General features: G+C 41.3%; 1 protein-coding gene across 3 annotated transcripts in view; it reads right to left on the bottom strand.

Moving 5' to 3' along the window:
• Positions 1 to 289: 289 nt before the first annotated feature.
• Positions 290 to 21600, bottom strand: part of arhgef19 (Rho guanine nucleotide exchange factor (GEF) 19) — a 144038-nt gene continuing 122727 nt past the window's right edge. For 2 of the 3 annotated variants that reach the window (XM_051931307.1, XM_028807835.2), the window contains 11 exons: positions 17582 to 17832; positions 13496 to 13656; positions 12745 to 12897; positions 12171 to 12300; positions 9333 to 9407; positions 4003 to 4092; positions 3426 to 3589; positions 3109 to 3267; positions 2802 to 2881; positions 974 to 1078; positions 290 to 887 (listed from right to left, as the gene is read on the bottom strand). In XM_051931307.1, the coding sequence (XP_051787267.1) occupies positions 730 to 887; positions 974 to 1078; positions 2802 to 2881; positions 3109 to 3267; positions 3426 to 3589; positions 4003 to 4092; positions 9333 to 9407; positions 12171 to 12300; positions 12745 to 12897; positions 13496 to 13656; positions 17582 to 17832 (1526 nt within the window). In that variant the 3' untranslated portion in view covers positions 290 to 729. Of the gene's footprint in view, positions 888 to 973; positions 1079 to 2801; positions 2882 to 3108; positions 3268 to 3421; positions 3590 to 4002; positions 4093 to 9332; positions 9408 to 12170; positions 12301 to 12744; positions 12898 to 13495; positions 13657 to 17581; positions 17833 to 21600 lie in introns of those variants that run through there. The other variant, XM_051931308.1, reaches the window with a different exon arrangement.

The raw sequence follows: 21600 nt of genomic DNA, 5'->3' as shown, positions 1-21600 counted from the left end.
TTTTTTGTAACTCCAGTTTGCTTTCGCTGGTGTGCTCCTGTACATTTGGTGGTCTAGTAGGACAGTAGTGTTGGTCACTTGCACTCCGGATCATTTCTTTATGTTTTCCTTTCTCCTTGCTGCCGCTCTAGGATGGAAATGGATGTTATAAGCAGTACAATCTGCTCTTGCTTCTGCCTCCTACGGATACTAGAGGCTGACATTCAATTTTCTCAGTTAAAAATAAAAGATGTAAGCAGCCTCATAACAGCCAACCTGGTAGTAAAAAGCAAAGCAGACAGTGACTGGCTGAGAAGTACAGTGATTGCATTTAATTAGCTTAGAGGCAAGAACACCACATGTTTAAAACAAAAATTATCAATAAAAAAAAGAGTTTTGTAAGTGCCTTAGAATATCGAGTTTGCTACGTGCCGGGAGAACAAGCCATCTAAGATGCAATTCTACGGGAGGCACCATGCGGATTCTGTCGTTGGCAAATAGCAACAAAGGAAAACCAAAAGGAGTCCAATTTAGCGCTGAGGTAAGATCATCCAGGATTTAATCCAGGCCACTCTCCACCCCAAGCCGAAGAGCATCACTTGAGTGCAATGAAGGTTATTCTCAACCCAACAACTGTCCGCAAAGAAGCAAGAGACTCGAGCAATGGCGGCATCGCTTCCACCGGAGGGGACGTGCGCAGGGTCCTGAGGTAGAGACCTTTGTCGTGAAGGAGCAGAGCCTTTCCCCACTTCAGAGATATTCCTCTTCAAGCTTCTGGGTGGCGCACTTGATGCGGTTGTTCTCGCGGAGATTTCGGAGGCGAGCACTGCGGCTCGTGATCTCCTCCACGTAACTCTTTGGGAACCAGCCCTTCTCTCCATCAGAAAGCCGGATTCCTTCGATCCACCCTTAGGAGAGCAGTAAAGCCGTTTAGTACCCCCTCAGTTCTACACACAGGCACACCGAGCGTTCTAAGTTTGAAAAGCAGCCTCACCATCATTAGTTATGGTCTTAGCCTGAAGGATGTCGGCCTTCTCCAGGGTCAGCTCATCATCCTCCTGGGCTTTGTAGCTCCGGATGCATTGAACTTGTGGTAGATCTGCATACAAGAAAAGCATTGGTTGGTCAATGACATCTCAAAAGAAGAGGCCTTCAGCAGGATAACACAGAGACTGGGTTAGAAGATGGCTTCTGATGTCCCATTCTGCAGTAGACTCAGACTCCAAGGATAGCCTATGAGGCCTGAGTGAAGTACATAGCGATTAGAAATAAATGCTCTACACCACCCAGGAAGGCTAAAGCGATGTTTTTACAGAATCAAATTCTTCAAACTGCTTCATGGCACACTCTTAAAACACATTAATGGAGAATAGAGGGGAAATGGTGGTGTGGCGCTCAAGGCGCTGTCATTCTCAAAAGAAAACTTCTAATTGTTTTAACTCATTTGTTAATGTAAGAACGGTCACAGTTTGATATTACTTAATATCAACAAGTACACATTCATGTGTGCCTTTCATATCTATCTATCTATCTATCTATCTATCTATCTATCTATCTATCTATCTATCTATCTATCTATCTATCTATTATATAGTGCCTTTCATATCTATCTATCTATCTATCTATCTATCTATCTATCTATCTATCTATCTATCTATCTATCTATCTATCTATCTATCTATCTATCTACATGGGCTGGCATCTCAGCCAGGATTCAATAGGGGCCCTTACCTGGTAGGGAGGCCAGTGCAACAGAAGGACAGATAGAGATGATAACTGGAGAATATTTTCTCCCCCAATACACTAGATGGTAGCATCTCTGGGCTTTGGTACCTATTCAGATAATCACAGGGCATGCTGGGACCTGGAGACCTGGAGTACAACCCTGTTGGGCTCCGTTGGTACCTCCAGGGGGTGCTGCAGTGGTTTACAATCCTGACTTCATTGAACTTCCACCTGACCCCAGAAGTGCTAGGGCAGGCCATGTCTTGGCGCTGGAAGCACTCCTGGGTCTGAGATAAAAGGAAACAGGTGGCAGCAAGTGAGACTCATCAGGATGGCAGAGGGAGCAAAAGGTTCATGTAGTAATAATTGTGTTTTTGGTTGTGTTCACCAAAAAGTGTTGGTGAGGAAAAAATATCCTTTATTTGAACCCAGAATTGTGTTGGGTAACATTGTGTCTGTGATTTGGGGCTCAGTGGTGCCTCCTTGTGTTCACACTATCTATCCTTTGTGCCTTTTCATATCTATCTATCTATCTATCTATCTATCTATCTATCTATCTATCTATCTATCTATCTATCTATCTATCTATCTATCTATCTATCTATCTATCTATCTATCTATCTATCTATCTATCTATCTATCTATCTATCTATCCATCAAGGTTGTACATAGCAAAGTGTGAAAAAGTGAAGGGGTCTGAATTCTTCCTGAAGGTAGCATATATGTCCTGCCAATTACTGTTTTGTTTTTATTGTGTATTCCTTAATGACATTTTGAGATAAATTTTGCATTTACTTTTGGTTTATTGTTGCCACTTTTTGTGTTATTTGCAGATCAGGAAAAACAGCTTTCCCTGTATTAGAAGTAAACAAATGAAATTAAATGAAAAATATTGAAGTCTATATCGAACAATACAGAAATTGACTTTCAATCTGTGAAGTGTTTTGTGTCCATGCAAGTGCCCCCTACTTACTGTACCCGACTCCTTTATAGGCACAGCCTTTACAACTTCATTCAAGCAGTTTTCAGGTAAAGCTACAGAAGAAGCCCTGGGCCGACATAAGAAGTCAAACAGAATCATTCTTCAGCTCTCCCACCTTCATTTTCTTTGATGTGCTCTTTGCCTGCCTCCAGATTTGAAGGAAACATGGCTGTGATCCAGCGCTGCTTCTCACTCCTGAAAATATTCCAGCACATATAAAATGTCACCCTGTTGCACTTCTGAACACAAGGCTATAAGACTTATATTAAAGAAGGTCTTTCAAAATATGTCAAATTAATAAGCACCCAAGATTTACAGGTTACCCCCATCTCCTTTAGTCTATGGTGCCGTCAAATCTCTGCAACTCTCAAAAAACATGGATCAACAAGCCCCCAGATTTGGGATTCTGCCCAGTCACCTACTCTGTAAAAGCTTTAAGTAGGATCTGGTATTTCAGCTGCTGCCCATCACAAAGCTGCAGGTGGAAGATATATCCAGAGATGCCATGCAACTTCACATTCAAGTCCTTCACTTTTAGCCCACCGATCTTCGCGTGCACGAACACAGCAAACTTGCCTGTCCTGAAAAGAGAGAAAAAAAAACTTTAAGACAACTTGTTATATTTGGCACTCTACCACTAGAACTATAATCAAGAACATTAATGAAGAATCCCCCATAATCTTACTAAACCATCTATGAGACCTTGTCCACCTCTCCCAAGAATCCCAGGTGTACCTACTCCTTCTTCCGTGACAGCAGAAGATAGTCATTGAAGAGGTGGAGATAAACAGGCCTTGTCGGCAACTTCAGTTTGGAGCCAGACATGCTGATGGTCTGAGTGTCCACCTCGAGGAGTTCTCCATGTTTTACAAGCCAGCGAGACTGAGAAATCAGAGGAAAGATCTGCACAGAAGCAAACAGGAATGCCAGTCAGGCTGAGCACATGATGTCTCGCACTAGAACCCTGAGGTGATGGATGATGTGTCCTTTATAGCTGACAGCACCAAGTGTGGTGCACCTTGTTACAGTGACCAGTAAGCAACATGATGTGTTATTGACATGAACCATGGAGTTTGTAACAGTGCTGCCCTTTACACAGAACTTTGTAAAAGACAATGGTGATGTCACTCGGGCTTCTGGTACGGACTTTTGAATTTAGATGTCCCACCATTATACAGCATACACAATGCAATTCACCACTAAGCTGTGAAAAATATTCAGAGGAATAAATATTGGCCACCCCATCCCATTCTTCATAATGCCCCAACACATATCAGTGGTCGGTGCTAGTGGATTTCAAGAAGATTGTTCATTACCTTTCCTTCAAAATGAATTTTCTTGTTGAGATGTATTAGCTCTTCAGTTCTTTTCATGGACTGGACACTGGAGTTGCATTCCTTGATCAACTGAGCAGATAAAAAATGATGAAGTGGGTCACTGTCACATGAGTGAGTACACATTAACAAAAGGGCTGTGAAATATCATTTAAACTGATCCATATATTCCAGCATATATATATATATATATATATATTTATATATATATATATATATATAAATATTTATATTATACTAGCTGTGTAAGCCCATGCTGTAAAAAGAACGGGGTCCTAGAAACTATTGAAATCATCAGAAAAAAGATTGAAATGTAGAGATGTCAGGTAATTGAAAGGAACTACTCTGGGCATCTCTCTCCTAGGGGGACTTGTTTTGCCGACGTGCTCACATCTCTTGTACATTAGCAGTGGGAGGAAAAGTAAAAGGGATATCGGTTTGCCGCTGTTAGCAGCTAAGTGAGTGTCTTTCTTCTGAGGTTTCTTTTTTGCTGACACGCTCGCATCACTTGTGTATCCTCAGAGGTGGAGCCCTTAACCCGACTCCACCTCTCACTTCTGGGCCAGACAGATAGACACACACACTTCCATGCATAGACATTTATATATTATATTATATTATATTATATTATATTATATTATATTATATTATATTATATTATATTATATTATATTATATTATATTATTATACTAGCCATCTCCCGTAGCTTTGCCCATGTCTTAGTGAAACAGGACAGTGAGGAGGGCCTGGCCCAGCTCTCTACTCCTGACTTCACTCTTCCCCATCCCCTCAGCCTGCAGCATCAATCTCAGATTAATTTAAATATATCGCTCCTACAAGTGAACTATGATTCTTAGTGCAATGAGAGAAGTTGCAAAATTAACTGAAATGTTCAAGCAAATGACATAAAAAAAGATCTAAATCCGTTAAGTAGTTCTCTCGTTCACTAACTAAGCGGAGTTAAGGTTATGCCTCAAGGCAGACATGTCAGTGCGGAGAACCACGCCCTCCTCCCCACAGCCCGATGAGTCTCTCTCAGATTCGCACTATTAAATCGGTACGGCAAACAAACTATGATACTTAGCGTGATGAGAAAGTTACAAAATCAGCAGACTGTTCAAGAAAATTAAAGAAAAAAACCCTGATCTAAATACGTTAAGTAGTTCTCTCGTGAACAGTGGACAGGCATACAAACGGGTCTAAAAAACTATAAGAAATTTTGAGTTTGTACCATAAAATTTTTAAAACCGTTTCTTAGCGAGTACCTATGGGCCAAGGGTAACCTACATTCCAAGTTTCAAGTTTAAGTCCTCATGGTTTGGGAGATTTCATGATGAGCGAGTCAGTGGTATTTGGCTTTTATATATATATAGATTATGTTATTTAAAATGTATATCTCTATATACTGTATATAAAATCCAACGTCTCTCTGTCTGTCTGTATGTCTGTCCGCTTTTCATGAACTACTTGATGGATTTAGATTGGGTTTTTTTTCTAGAATTTGCTTGAACTTTCCGGTTGATTTTGCAGCTTCTCTCATTGTGCTGTGTATCATAGTTTTCTTGCTGTACTGATTTATTTGCGTGAATCCGAAAGAGACGCAGCAGCCCTGGCCCTCCTCACTCACGTGCCAACCTTGGGGTCTTCCTTACATCTGATTAGCTAGCGAATGAGAGAACTACTTAACGGATTTAGATCAGGGTTTTTTTCTATAATTTTCTTGAACATTCTGGTTGATTTTGCAACTTCTCTCATTGTGCTAAGAATCATAGTTCACTTGCAGGAGCGATACATTTCCGCTAATCTGAAACTGAGGCTGATGGCCGAGGGGAGGGGAAAGCAAGACATCATGAGTGGGGAGCCACGCAAGGCCCTCCTCACTGTCCTGTTTCACTACTACACGGGTGGAGCTGCGGGGGATGGGTAGTTTATATATATATATATATATTCGGTCGTGAACCGAAGCAATTTCCCCCATAGGATTGTATGTAAATACAATTAATCCGTTCCAGACCATACGAACTGTATGTAAATATATTTTTTTAAATATTTTTAAGCACAAATATAGTTAATTACCCCATAGAATGCACAGTGTAATAGTAAACTAATGTAAAAACATTGAATAACACTGACAAACACCCAGGCTCCCTGCTCAGCTGCACGTACAGGCTCGCTCTCAGCTGCATGCGCTCTCTCTCTCTCTCTCTCTCTCTCACTCTCTCTCTCTCTCTCTCTCTCTCTAGCACGCAAGCCTGCCTGATCTCTCTCTCTCTTTATCTATCTCTATCTCTCTCTCTCTCTCTCTCTCTCTCTCTAGCACGCAAGCCTGCCTGATCTCTCTCTCTCTTTATCTATCTCTATCTCTCTCTCTCTCTCTCTCTCTCTCTCTCTCTCTCTCACTCTCTCTCTCTCTCTCTCTCTCTCACTCTCTCTCTCTAGCACGCAAGCCTGCCTGATCTCTCTCTCTCTTTATCTATCTCTATCTCTCTCTCTCTCTCTCTCTCTCTCTCTCTCTCTCTCTCTCTCTCTCTCTCTCATCAGCACACGAGCCTGCCTGCTCTCTCTCTCTCTCTCTCTCTCTCTCTCTCTCACTCTCTCTCTCTAGCACACAAGCCTGCCTGATCTCTCTCTCTCTTTATCTATCTCTCTCTCTCTCTCTCTCTCTCTCTCTCTCTCACTCTCTCTCTCTAGCACGCAAGCCTGCCTGATCTCTCTCTCTCTTTATCTATCTCTATCTCTCTCTCTCTCTCTCTCTCTCTCTCTCTCTCTCTCTCTCATCAGCACACGAGCCTGCCTGCTCTCTCTCTCTCTCTCTCTCTCTCTCTCTCTCTCTCTCTCTCTCTCTCTCTCTCTCTCTCACTCTCTCTCTCTAGCACGCAAGCCTGCCTGATCTCTCTCTCTCTTTATCTATCTCTATCTCTCTCTCTCTCTCTCTCTCTCTCTCTCTCTCTCTCTCTCTCTCTCTCTCATCAGCACACGAGCCTGCCTGCTCTCTCTCTCTCTCTCTCTCTCTCTCTCTCTCTCATCAGCACACGAGCCTGCCTGCTCTCTCTCTCTCTCTCTCTCTCTCTCTCTCTCATCAGCACACGAGCCTGCCTGCTCTCTCTCTCTCTCTGTCTTACATTGTAGCAGTTCAGCAGTTCACGTCTGACCGAGAACAATGCAACACGTGCGGAAATCATCAGCGCGCACAAACCGAAAGGGAAACTGGCTTGTTCGTATACCGAGTGTGTGGTCGTGAACCGAGGCAAAAGTTTGGCGAACTTTTTGGTCATAAACCGAGTTGTATGTGTACCGAGGCGTTCGTGAACCTAGGTTCCACTGGGTTGGCACCCTGCCCGGGATTGGTTCCTGCCTTGTGCCCTGTGTTGGCTGGGATTGGCTCCAGCAGACCCCCGTGACCCTGTGTTCGGATTCAGCGGGTTGGAAAATGGATGGATGGATATATATATATATATATATATATATATATATGGTGTAATTCTGTCTCAAACATTTTCAGATACTGGCTCACCCCATGAACCTTTTTCTCTTAAAAACTAAAATTAAATTAAATTAACAAGTTAAATTAAATTAAAAAGTTTTTTTTTCCAGAACAGAACTATGATGTGGGTAATTGTGAATTACTGGCTATCGAAATAGAATTAGAAGAACAGAGACCTTAAAGGCACAGAATACCTTCTTGATCTATGCTGATCACAAAAATTCATTCAGTTCTCATCCACTAAATGTTTACATTTATTTTTTTAGCCGCTGTAATGTCTTTATTTTTTACCGAGGAAGTAGCAAACACTGAGATCTTCTTGACCTTCTTCCGTCTAAACATCGTGATAGTGTCTTTAATTGGGCCCATGTGTCTCCTATGTTTAGTGCACCACGGCACCATTTAAAGGTTGGCACATGCACCCCTTTAGTATCTGAGACTAGGATGAAAGCCGTGTTGATTTTTGACCTGGTAGAAGGACTTGCTTTTGTTTCTATGACTTTTGATTTCTTTTGGTTTGCATTTTGTACTTGTTGACATGTCAGTTAGATTTTTGGTAATGACTTCAGCTCAACACTTGACAACAGCTCATCTCCTAATCCTCTTCATTAAAAAATTCACCATCTCATTTCACATAGTGCATGTAAAATGAAAGGGATTACAAATACTTTTAACTGATACTCTTTAAAGGATGATTTAATCTGCCGGCTTTGTTCCAAGAGCTACTTGGATATGCTAAGTCATTACGAACGCTGTAGAATAATGACGGCCATACTGAACGGGCAGCACTAAGCAGTTTAGTGGAAAAGAAAGAGACAATATACAAGCAAAGTGGGCAATATCAAATGTGTCATAAGCTGCAGTTCAAATATGATATACTGTATGCTAATTTAGAAGAATTTTGCAGAATTTTGGAAAGCATAATTCCTTTAAAATGTATCTAGTCATAGCTTAACTAGAATGCTTTTTCTATTTAAACTGTGTCCTTTAATTTCTTCATTTTGATATTTTCTAACAAATATTTATTCATTCAGCCTTTAACATCAATCAATAAACTGTTCAGTATATTTTTCTTGAATGCCATGAGGCAAACCGAAGTCCTTACAAGTGCAACAGGAATTCATCAGAACTGCAAATTCAAGTCCGGTAAGAAGTCGCACCACATGAAAGGAAAGCCACACCAGAAATTGAGGTCAAAGATTCGGTAAACAGAAAAACGGCCTGACGATGTTGTGATAAACTGCTGAGCTCTGTCGTCACACTTATACCTCAGAAATGGATGCCGTTAAATGCTGGGCTTTGCTGTCACACTCTTTGATGCTTCCTTACTAATTTAATAAATCAAAGAATTTCTCAGACAAAAATTCAACCACCTTTAGAATAAAAGTAACTGAAAAGAAGATAACACAAAGTAATGATACAACCAAAGACCATGGGAGTCTACAGAAAAGAAAACCAAGGAAGTAAATAGAAACCGAATCAGAATTAATGTTGCACAAGGAACTAAACAAGCAGAAAAAAGAGAAGGGAAGACCTAAAGCTAAAAACAGACTTTCTCAAAGAGAGTTGCTCATGAACGGGGGCTACAGGCATTCAGACACAAATGTTTGAGCAAAACGGAGATCCCCCTTTATATTGTGCATGTAGCTGGTAGTTTCCCAGGGTCTACATGATAAGTCCACTAAACTGGAGACTTTAAATTATTCTGGGGTAATCAAAGCAGATAGCGTAAAGAGAAAACAAGATGAGGCAAGGAAAGCACTGAAGAGAGCGTGGAGTAGCCATGGGTGGGACAAGATGAGACTAAGACAGATACCAGCAGATTACCTTTTTCAGTTCATTAAAAGCTTTGGTGGCTGTGTCTTCGTCCTTGGAACCAGGTGCTGTCCTTTTCAGGATATTCTACATGTGAATTAGAAGTAAAAATCAGAATGTTATGTTGGGCTAATGCAGTCAAACTCAAGAAAGGAGTCATATAAGTGAATATTTCTAGTCACACTCCACGCTTCAGCACATTCACAGAAGACTTTACAATCAGCCTACTAGTCTGAAAAATACATACTGTGCAAAGTGTGGAGGTGCCTTTATCAAGTCAAATAGCATAAGCTACTTCAAGAGAATATGAAAAGCAGTTTCTTTAGTTTTACATAGTGATGACACCACAACAACCTAATCAGGGTATGCCAATTTTTGAACCATAATATGACCAATTTCAAACATGAAGGAGCCGCTAGAGTGGATCAATGGAAATGAATGGGAAATGACGTGTCAGGTGGTAGCAGAAGACCTCAGACTGTTGAGTAGGAGGGGCAATGTCGAGTGGGAGGGACAATGTCGAGTAGGAGGGGCAATGTTGAGTGGGAGGGGCAATGTCGAGTGGGACTACACACAGCCAAGGATTAGAAGCTGTAGCAGAACCTGGGAGAAGTAGTTTGAATGCTATGATACCTTCTGCCAGATGGAAGAACAACAAAGAGACTGTGGGAAGGGTGGGAGTGATCCTTCACAACGCCATAAGCTTTGCGAGTGCAACGTTTGATAAAAATGTCTTCAATTGAGAGTAGAGAAGTACTAATGATCTTATCTGCTGTGTGTACTATCCATTGTAGGACCTTGCAGTCAGAGACACTGCAGTTCTCAACCCGGCAGCCTCCCAGATATTAATGCAAATTCTTAGCCTCAGAGCCATCACTATATTATATTATATTATATTATATTATATTATATTATATTATATTATATTATATTATATTATATTATATTATATTATAGATAAATTAAGGCAAAAGTTTTGGGATAGGGCAGTAATATTCACTAATCATGGTGCTGGAGAGTGGTAACATGCTGTATGTTGATTAGCACATGCAAGTAAGATTGTGGCTGTACAGTGTATAATATTAACTCTATGTACCATACAATATTATGTTCTGTCATTTTCTAACCCGCTTAATCCAGACCAGGGTCACTCTGGAGCCTAATCCAGCTAGCATTGGGCACAGGTCAGGAAGAAATCTTGGACAGGGTGCCTATCCATTACAGAGTGACCATACATGTGCACACACACACGAATTTAGCATTGGCAATTCACCTAACCTGTGTGTCTTTGGAAGGTTGGAGGAAACAAGATCACCTGGAGGAAACCCTTGCAAGACATGAGCAGAACATGCAAATTCCACACAAGGAGTACCTGGGATAAAAGTCCTGGTCTATTTACTCTGATACAGCAGAGCTACCACTGATTATATTATCCATCCATCCATCCATCCATCCATTTTCCAACCCGCTGAATCCGAACACAGGGTCACGGGGGTCTGCTGGAGCCAATCCCAGCCAACACAGGGCACAAGGCAGGAACCAATCCCGGGCAGGGTGCCAACCCACCACAGGACACACACAAACACACCCACACACCAAGCACACACTAGGGCCAATTTAGAATCGCCAATCCACCTAACCTGCATGTCTTTGGACTGTGAGAGGAAACCGGAGCGCCCGGAGGAAACCCACGCAGACACGGGGAGAACATGCAAACTCCATGCAGGGAGGACCCGGGAAGCGAACCCGGGTCCCCAGGTCTCCCAACTGCGAGGCAGCAGCGCTACCCACTGCGCCACCGTGCCGCCCATATTATATTATATTATATTATATTATATTATATTATATTATATTATATTATATTATATTATATTATATTATAAAGTATAAGATGATTAGAAATCTTAGAAATCAATGGAAACCTCTACTTTAAAGTTTGTAGTACACCATCTATTGGAATGTATTTTGTAATGCATGTAGTAAAAAATACATTGCATTTGTCATCCCAACAGATGATGCATCACAAATTTGTAGTAATAAAACACATTACTACACATGTTTATGATATGCCATCTATTGGAATGACAAATGCAATGCATACAGGTATGTCTCTGTTACATGCCATTTGATATGGGATTTGCAAAAACAGTGTTAATGCTTGTGATGCCCCAACTGTTGGAATGACAAATGCAATACATTTTATTACTAGAAATGTTTGTGATGCGCCATCTGTTGGAATGACAGAGAATATGGCAACTGGACAACCACACATATATACAGTACATACATTTGTCTTTTTATTTAGGTGGATAATGATAATAATAAGTTATAGTAAGTTTTTACTGAGGTAGGTAAGCTTATTACTCCTCGTGACTGCAAATACACTTGTCTTGAGCCCTAAGAGGGTAGCTGTTTTGATTTTTTAATGTCTTTGTATTCTTTTAGCTGCCCAATCTTATGGATATGGTGCTGCGTCTGATGTGATAATTCAGGGCCCTCCAGAAATGACTCCAGAATCGGAATCCTTATCAGTGCATAGCAGAAACTTCTAATTGTACTGCAATCCCTTCAGCAGCAAACAGGTAAGTCAGAACCATGTTGGGTCTTGAAGCCTTGTATTATTTGACACTTGCAGCATGTCTCCTCCCTGATTCATACATTGTTTCCTCTATTTATGTTTCAATTTCCTGCCTTGCTGGCAGCACCTACCTAATTCATCACAATCCATGCTTTCCACAGCCACATCACTGTTCACCCTGTACCCCTGTTTCATTTTCTTTCTGGCTCCTAATCCCCTGTGTCCAGTATCTCTAAGAGTAAAATCGCAGCAGGCCCCATTTATTGACCTACCTCAACCAACATTTTGAGCCTGGTGATCCTCTGGAATGGAAGAATGAGGAAGGAGGTGAGAGGCAATCGCTGGCAGACTGGGTCCTCTTCTAGTCGAGCGAGAATCGCAGGAAAGCGTGGATTTTCCAGACTAAGTAATAAAATAAGCAAAACGAATGGTCAAACATTCAATGAATGGATGTACGGTATTATCAAATACTCAATTCAAATGAGGAGGATTATTTGTCCTCGACTCATCCATTTTCTGAACCTGATTTCTTCCCCTAGAAAGCAGCAAGTCTGGTTTTGATGTCAGTGCATCACCATCCACATATAACACCAGGCAAATTTAAAAGTTACCAATTAATCTAATTTTCCCATCTTTAGGATGTGAGGGAAAATTCACATAGATGTGTAGAAAACATGAAACCTTCACACCAATTGTTGCAATGAACTTTGAGGAAGCAGTAGAGGCCCTAAATCTGGCAGACAGTCATGCCAAGCAAAACAAGACTTCAACTGTAAGCTCAAAGCAAGACGTCAGCCATGCCAACTCAGTTGTACCCCAAAAGTAGCATGAAGGGTGCGTCCTTACAGCAGTCTCTGGTATGTCTGCTCCTGGTAGGCCTGGTTTGTCACGTAGGGCAGGTAGACTTTCCGAAAGGCAGGGCAGTGTGCTAGAACGATGTCAGACACATCAAAGCGTAAGATGTCTTCCTCAAGTCTTTCTTCTAGATCCGAAAGAAACCTTCAGGAGACACAAAGGTTGGCAATAATCAGACACTAATGATGCCAAGACAACAAACACCATTTTGTTTTATATGCCATTGCTATTGTTCAGACTAGGTCTCCAACAAAGACGATTGTATTAGGAAAATTGTGATCTTAGTTCTCCGTGAAAACATGGAGATTGTAAAGTTGTTCTTGACCAACACTACAAACAATACAAGGTACTGTAAGTACAGACACAAAAATCATTCCTGGATTGAGCATTCCTTGAAATTTGTTTAGAGTTTCTAGTTCTAGACTACACAATTTCTGGTTTTGCCCTGTTATGTGAGTTTCTCTCATTGAGCAACCCCTCCATATCTTCAAATTCCAGTTTCTGGATAGCATGACCTGGACAAATAGTATCAAAAATATGGAATTTTAATGGAAAATAACTTCTCATTGGGTGGACACAAGTTCTCATTGGTCACAGATGGTTGCCTATTATCCAAAAACTGTACAGGCAGAAGAAAATGTAATTCTCAATTGAAGTTCAATGTCAGGGTATAAAAGAGAAATATTGTATGAATATCTGCGAATAGGGCCTTCCTCTAAATCCCTTTAAACTTGTACCCCACCTTTCACTGACATCCTTGACGTCGGGGAGCTTAGAAAAAAGCCATTGCCTCTCCTGGGCCCCCAGGCAGTCGCTCAGCTCTCTTGAGCACATGAAGTGGTCCACTGCGATGGAGAGACTGCGGATATAGGAGGCCTCAGATGTTACCAGCTCAAATTTGGCCTGAGGATGCAAACAAACAAAGGCGGCGTCAACAGGGCTCCATGAAAGATGACAAAAATAGACTACGAGTCTCAGAACCTACTGGTGCACTCAGCTTCATGCTGTTATCGACGTTATCAAGTTTAACAGTAGGGCCGTTCCAAAACTAATGAGCAAAGTCACATTACGCCTATACCTTCAGCAGTAGAAGAACAAATTTTGTTTTGTCAGGTAGCGCCGTATCTTGTTACGTCCTTGAGTCCTTAATGATGTCATTAGGCTAACTCACATGACCACACAGGTGTTAATCAAAATGGCCGTCGATAATGTGTCGTGCCATCAGTGTGCTGTGATTTAATTTTTTGTTTAAGAGGAAGCTCCTGTAACCATTATTCAACGGTGGCTTCTGTGACGTTATGCTGTGAGGATGTGGATGAAGAATTTGAAACATGGTAACACCAACATCCAAAACTGGCCACATAGTGGTTGCCATCAAAAAGACTACAGAAGACAAAAAAGAGTTGATGCACTCAATAGATACAACAGATGCTCGCTTGGTCCCACGTTTACTGACTGAGCATAAAATCATCTCGCCATAATTGCTTGAGCAATATCAAAATGAAGGAAAAGACTTTTTGCCCAGTATAGGAGGAGGAGGAAGAGGTTAGGAGGCCGCGCTGATACAGCACATTGCCGAACCCACCATGTAACAAACCAACTCAGGATCCCAGATTAGGACCTAAGTGCAGCCATGCAATGGGTGACACCACACTAGTTCAGATGGACTGGAACCAGTGTGAGGTATTTTATGGTGGCTGCAGTGCCAATTCTGTCACCAACCCCCAGGTTTTTTTCCCTGCAGGGTGGAGGGCCTACACAGCACAACACAGATTCCCAGCCTCAGAGCCACCACTCTGGCCAGTATAGTGCTAGATAAAATGGGTTTCACCATTCACCATAGGAACCTAATCAATGACTTTGTTAAATGGTGCGACTCAAACCACCTACAACTGAACACCAGCAAAACAGAGGAGCTGGTGGTGGATTTTAGGAGGACCAGGTCCCTCATGGACCCTGTGATCATCAGAGGTGACTGTGTGCAGAGGGTGCAGACCTATAAATACCTGGGAGTGCAGCTGGATGATAAATTGGACTGGACTGCCAATACTGATGCTCTGTGTAAGAAAGGACAGAGCCGACTATACTTCCTTAGAAGGCTGGCATCCTTCAACATCTGCAATAAGATGCTGCAGATGTTCTCTCAGACGGTTGTGGCGAGCGCCCTCTTCTATGCGGTGGTGTGCTGGGGAGGCAGCATAAAGAAGAGGGACGCCTCACACCTGAACAAACTGGTGAGGAAGGCAGGCTCTATTTTAGGCAAGGAGCTGGACAGTCTGACATCTGTGGCGGAGCGAAGGGCGCTGAGCAGACTCCTGTCAATCATGGAGAATCCATTGCATTCACTGAACAGTATCATCTCCAGACAGAGGAGCAGCTTCAGCGACAGACTGCTGTCACTGTCCTGCTCCACTGACAGACTGAGGAGATCATTCCTCCCCCACACTATGCGACTCTTCAATTCCACCCGGGGGGGGTAAACGTTAACATTTATATGTTATACCTGCCTCGCACTCTCCACCTTGCACTTTTTAACTTGCACTGCGTTTTTATTGCTCTTTTATTAATATTGTTATTATCAATATGCTGCTGCCGGAGTATGTGAATTTCCCCTTGGGGATTAATAAAGTATCTATCTATCTATCTATCTATCTATCTATCTATCTATCTATCTATCTATCTATCTATCTATCTATCTATCTATCTATCTATCTATCTATCTATCTATCTATCTATCTATCTATCTATCTATCTATTTCGAACCTGAGACAAAATGTCAGAGCATTTGATGGCATCATCTGAATTCGCCAAGAAAAAAAAATAAAAAGCCAAAAACAGTGCAATCAGCTGCAAATGTTATGAGTTCCTCCTTTTGGGTTGCAGAAGTTTGTGTTCTGATTTCTGATTTCTAATTTCTGGAGAATGGAGAAACCATAAATGAGGCTTTTTATATCTAAACATGTAGTACTAGTGTGCTGTAGCGTGTTAGCCATTATGGATGTAGTGAGAAGTCAAATAAAATGACACCTTTTATTGGCTAAAGAGAAAGATTACAATATGCAGGCTTTTGAGGCAACTCAGGCCCCTTCTTCAGGCAAGATGAGTTGCCTCGAAAGTCTGCATATTGTAATCTGTTCATTTAGCCAATAAAAAGTGTCATTTTGGTTGACTTCTCACTATGTCTAAACATTAAAGAAGCCCTGGCATGCATTGGGTGATAAACGCCCTGGAAAGAAAGCCATCTTACAGCATGACAGCACTCGACCCCACTCTGGAAGAAAATGAGAGAATGGGATGGGAAGTTCTCCTCCACCTTCTTTACAATCAAAGTCTGACTTCCTCTATTTACCATCTTTTTGGAATCATAAAGGACCAGATGTGAAGCCAACACAACAAGAGCCCAGAGGCAACCCAACAAGCTGGGCATCAGTGTCTCTGGGTGGCTGGAACAGACGTCTTCCATAAAAGTGGCTTCAAACAACCAGAGCAATGAAATAAAATGTTTGTCCAAAGAAATTATGATTGTGAAGAAAAATAAATGAAGGTGTGTACAGTAAGATGTCATGCTTGTTTTATCAAGCATCAGAATTCCCAATTTTTAAAAAATGATTGCTCATTAAGTTTGGTCCGACCCTTGTAGCTATGCAAGTGGACAGAAATCATTAGCTGGTACAGTGCACCAGATGTAATGATCACCACGGGTTCAGCTTAATATAAATGAAATGAAATGAAATAGTCTCCAAGAGTCCATGCAATTATTCTATCAAATATAATTAATAGTCCCCTTTAGTCAGTTCTGCTATTAATGGGACCAAATGGTCCCCATTAGTAATCAAAACTCTGAACGAAACTTAGAGGTTTCCATCAGTCCCTGCTTTGATAAGCAGAAATTAAACTTTGCCATTGGGACACATACAGTAGGTCAATAAATAAAACGTGATTGTCAGTCCTCAGTGCTTTGAGTATAAATGAAACCAATTGGCCTCCATTATGTCATTCAGAGAGTGCAGGCAGAGAGAACTGGGTGCAGAAGAGTGGCAGAAGTGATTTGTGATAGAAAAGTGAAAAGGAAGGTCCATAAAATAGTAGCGAGGCCAGCTATGACGTGTGTCTTGGAGATGGTGGCACTGAAGTAAAGACAGGAGGCAGAGTAGGAAGTGGCAGAGCTGAAGATGCTGCGATTTTCACTCAGAGTAACGAGGGTAGGCAGGATTAGGAATGAGTATATTAGGGGGGACAACACAGGTACGACAGTTTGGTGACCAAATGGGAGAGGCGAGATTGAGAAGGTTTGGGCGCATGCAGAGGAGAGATGATGGGGTACATTGGGAAAAGACTGTTGAGGTGGAACCACCAGGCAAGAAGAAAAGAGAAAGGCCAAAAAGGAGGTTTATGGATGTGGTGAGGCAGGACATGAAGGCAGTCGGTGTGGCAGAAAATGATGAGAAAGACCAAGAAAGATGGGGTCGGATGATCTGCTGTGACGACCTCTAAATAGGAGAAGCTGAAATAAGGACAAGACTGATTTCATTCCACTATGAATGGAAGTAAATGGCCACCTTCAGTCCATTCAACAATAAGTTAAGCCAAACAATTAGTATCATGTTGAATTGGAAATATCACCATCAGCCTGTGCTTCTGCAAATGAATTTTAATGGTGGCCATTAGTCCATCCAGTCATCAGTCCTCCTGACTCTCACTTAAACCAAATTGGCACCATCACAAAACACAGCTAGGAATACAATTCAATGGCCGCCAACAGTCCACCCCATCATGAGTGAAAGTGAGATATAGAAAGAGGCTGAACAGAGCGGTCTGCAAACCTGACCTCCTGCAGCTTTCGCTCCTGGTTGCTGAAAGTATCCAGTAGGCCGCTGGACCGCACATCTGGAATGTCTTGCCACAGTGAAAAGGCTGATCCCCTCGAGGAACGCTGCGAGCGGAAAGAGTTTGTCGGGGAGATATTACAGCTGGCTGGTGCAACGCCATCCTCGTCCTCCTCATTAATGGCATCTGCCCACTGCTGCCTCTGAATCTCCCGATTGATGGCCACGTCGCTGTACTCCTGATACAAGATTGCTATGGGATTCAAAGAGGGGGCAGTCTGTTAAAGTTGAAAAATCAGATGTCCAACTAGTGATAGCAAGGAAAATGAAGATTACTACAGCCAAAAAAATATATCATACTTTAGTACAAAAGCACATTACATTCATCAAGGAAAAATACTGGGGAGGGGGCTTCCTGTTATTATGACCTAGCATCTCATAATTAGGACTTAGTATCTCACAATTATGTGATAAAGATCTCGTAATTAGAAGATAAGAGCTCATAATTAGGAGATAATGATCTCGTAATTATTACTTTTTATCTCATAACTATGGGACAAGGTCTCATAATTAGTATCTAATAGTTATAAGATAACAAACTCATATTTAGATTATAAGATCTCGTAATTATAAGATAAGGATCTCAAAAATATGACTTAGCAGCTCATAATTATGGATAAGGATCTTGTAATTATGACTTAGTATCTAATTATTATGAGATAAAGATCTTGTAATTATGAACTTAGTATCTAATTATTATGAGATAAAGATCTTGTAATTATGACTTAGAATCTCAAATTATGAGATAAGGATCTCATAAATATGACTTAAGATCTCATAATTATAAGATAAAGATCTCATATTTAGATAATAAGATCTCGTAATTATAAGATAAGGATCTCAAAAATATGACTTAAAATCACTAAATTATAAGATAAAGATCTAATATTTTAAATGATAAGATCTCATAATTATATGATAAGGATCTCATAATTTTGACTTAAGATCTCATAATTACAACTTAGCATCTCATTATTATGAGATAAGGATTTCATAATTCTGACTTAGTATCTCATAATTATAAGATAAGGATCTCATAATTATGAGTTAGCATCTCATAATTATGGATAAGGATCTTGTAATTATGACATAATATCTAATTATTCTGAGATAAAGATCTGGTAATTATGATTTAGAATCTCAAATTATGAGATGAGGATTTCATAAATATGACTTAAAATCTTGTAATTCTGACTTAGTATCTCATAATTATAAGATAAAGATCTTATATTTAGATGTCAAGATAACTTGAATTATAAGATAAGGATCTCATAATCATGACTTAGTATTTCATAATTATAGATAAGGATCTTGTAATTATGACTTAATATTGCATAATACCAAGATAAGATCTCATAATTGTGAGACTATCTTGTAATTGTAAGATCTCGGTATTATGAAATATAAAATCACTAGCCAACGCCGCATAATTATGTATTGATGGGTGAACACTTCCTGAAAGACACAGTTGTCCAAATGGGGGGGGGTTTGAGGATACGACTGTAGGTGAATGAAAAGATGGAACTCTGGAGAAGGCAACATACAATTGTCTGTGACTGACAATTGGAGGACCGCCATCACACGCTCATTCAGCGATTCACATCCGCAACAAACAAACTGTTTTACACGCTGCATACAGCGATTCACTTCCGCTACAAACATGATTTTTCTTAGATGGTCCTGTCGCATCCACCCTCACACTTGAAGCATACACACTGCCTGGTCATGTGCCCGCTCACAAGAGCAACTCACAGAGACCCGCCCACCATCTGTAAGACCATGGGATACCCCTCGCAAACTGTTTTACACGCTGCATACAGCGATTCACATCGAAGCATACACACTGCCTGGTCATTTGCCCGGTCACAAGAGCAACTCACACAGACCCGCCCACCAACTCTAAGACCATGGGATACCTCTCGCAAACTGTTTTACACGCCGCATACGGCAATTCACATCTGCGACAAACATGCTTCTTCTTAGATGGTCCTGCCGCGTCCACCCTCATTTTCGAAGCATACACACTGCCTGGTCATGTGCCCGCTCGCAAGAGCAACTCATGGAGACCCGCCCACCAACTCTAAGACTATGGTGTGTAAAACAGTTTGCGATGGTGGACGCGGTCGTGCGTCATAACCGAAAAGAATAATGAAAAGTCAACGTGGCTCAGAGGTGCATGTGGAGTGTAGCAGAGACGCCCTGTTTTGTGAGTTGCTGCGTCCGAGTTGGTGGGCGTGGCTCTGCGAGTTGTCGTCATATCCAATGACGCTGTGTTTTGTGAGTTGCTGCGTCCGAGTTGGTGGGTGTGGCTCTGTGAGTTGTCGTCGTATCCAATGGTCTTAGAGTTGGTGGGCATGGCTCCGTCCTGCGTGCTCCATGGGTGTCTTGCTCGCTGGCGGCTTAGTGAATTATATATATAGATAATTGTAATATTTTGCCTTGTAATTATAAGATCTTATCTCGTAATTATTAGATAATAAGTCATAACTATGAGAAAAATCCCCTCAGTATTTTTTTCTTTGGTGAATGTGATTCTAAAGCCATCTACTCAGAGTCCTAATCATGAATGAACACCAGGACAGCGGACACACTGATCAGTTAGTTTGCACATGTAGCACATGTCTGTCATATTACAGAGACAATCTTGTTCTTCACACTTCTTGATTTCAAATTTACCTAAATAATCCAATCAGCCAATCAACGTATGTTGGTTGCTGTGGTGAAAGGAATGAAGAAAGTGGCCTGGTCAGGGTGACAGGCTGGAGGACGCACATAACATGAGGAGGTGTGACACTTGTCTCAAGACTGTGGTGGTTTTCTTTCCCTTTCAAACTTTCAAGCGCAAAGACTGTTTGCCTGAGATCTGATAAACGCAATCTTATAGCAGTTTGGTAAAAAGGCTTTCCCTAAGAGCCTTAGATGCTGACATCTGTAAGGGGATGCAAAAGTGTGCACACCTGACGAGCCCCATTCATGCACTTTTTGTATTAATTGGCAGATGCTGTATCACACATATACTGTATATTTATACATATATTTGTAACTATATATCATTTTTTGTCAAACTTCATTTAAGACCCTTTTTTTTGTTAAAATAACATTTATATGCCATGTGTGTTGCTAATGTTGCTCTTCCAGTTTCTATTCCATATGCTGAGCTGCTCTACTAAACAAACTGGCTGCTTTACTCTCTCACATACACGCTTAGATATGCCCCTTAATGTTTATTTTTTAACCGTGTATCTTAACATTGTTTAGAAATAATTAAAATGCTAGTTGGAAAGAGATTTCCGGGGCACAAATATTTCTAAGATGGCACAGATCTTAGACAATTAGACAACGCTCCATTGTTAACCAGTGCACACTACTGTAGAAAGATAGGAGCCATCAGGGGGTTGTGCCCTGGATGCCAGTTCTCTGAGGGCACTGGCACAAAAGAGAAGCTTTACAAGAAGCACAAAGGGCAAAGAATGACAGCCAGGAGCCCCCTTGTCCCATTCTGGGCTCCAGAGATGTGGCCTTTTATAAAGCTGTTTAAAGACAGGAGTGTAGTTCTTTTAGTAGCCACTAGGGGCCACTATAGATTAGCTTGGCTAGAGTTTTTTTTAGGACTTTCCTGAAGCCAAAAGTGATTCCTAACCTTTCATGGAAGTAGGCTTTGATGTGGCTTGAAGACCACTATCAGCCAAAAGCCTCTTGAGTCCACAGTGTGGGAGATATTGACATAAAAATAAAAGAGGAGAATTTCACAAGTGGCTGGTTTGTGGCAGTATCACGAGTGAAAACAAGGGAAAAGGGGTATGATTGGGGCTATTCAATGGCGCCCCACAATGAAGTGCAATAAAAATCTCATTAGTCCTAAAAGAGTGAGCAGTCTACAGGTTTCATAACACAGTTTAAAGGGACTGCAGATTTTGTCCGTACAGAACCAGGGAGCTAAACGCCGAATGAGTACAAGGTG

The sequence above is a fragment of the Erpetoichthys calabaricus genome, chromosome 8, assembly GCF_900747795.2.
Source record: "Erpetoichthys calabaricus chromosome 8, fErpCal1.3, whole genome shotgun sequence".
In the NCBI taxonomy this organism is placed as follows: Eukaryota; Metazoa; Chordata; class Cladistia; order Polypteriformes; family Polypteridae; genus Erpetoichthys; species Erpetoichthys calabaricus.
Note: the sequence above shows the minus strand (reverse complement) of the source record. Positions and strands in the feature narration are given on the sequence as shown.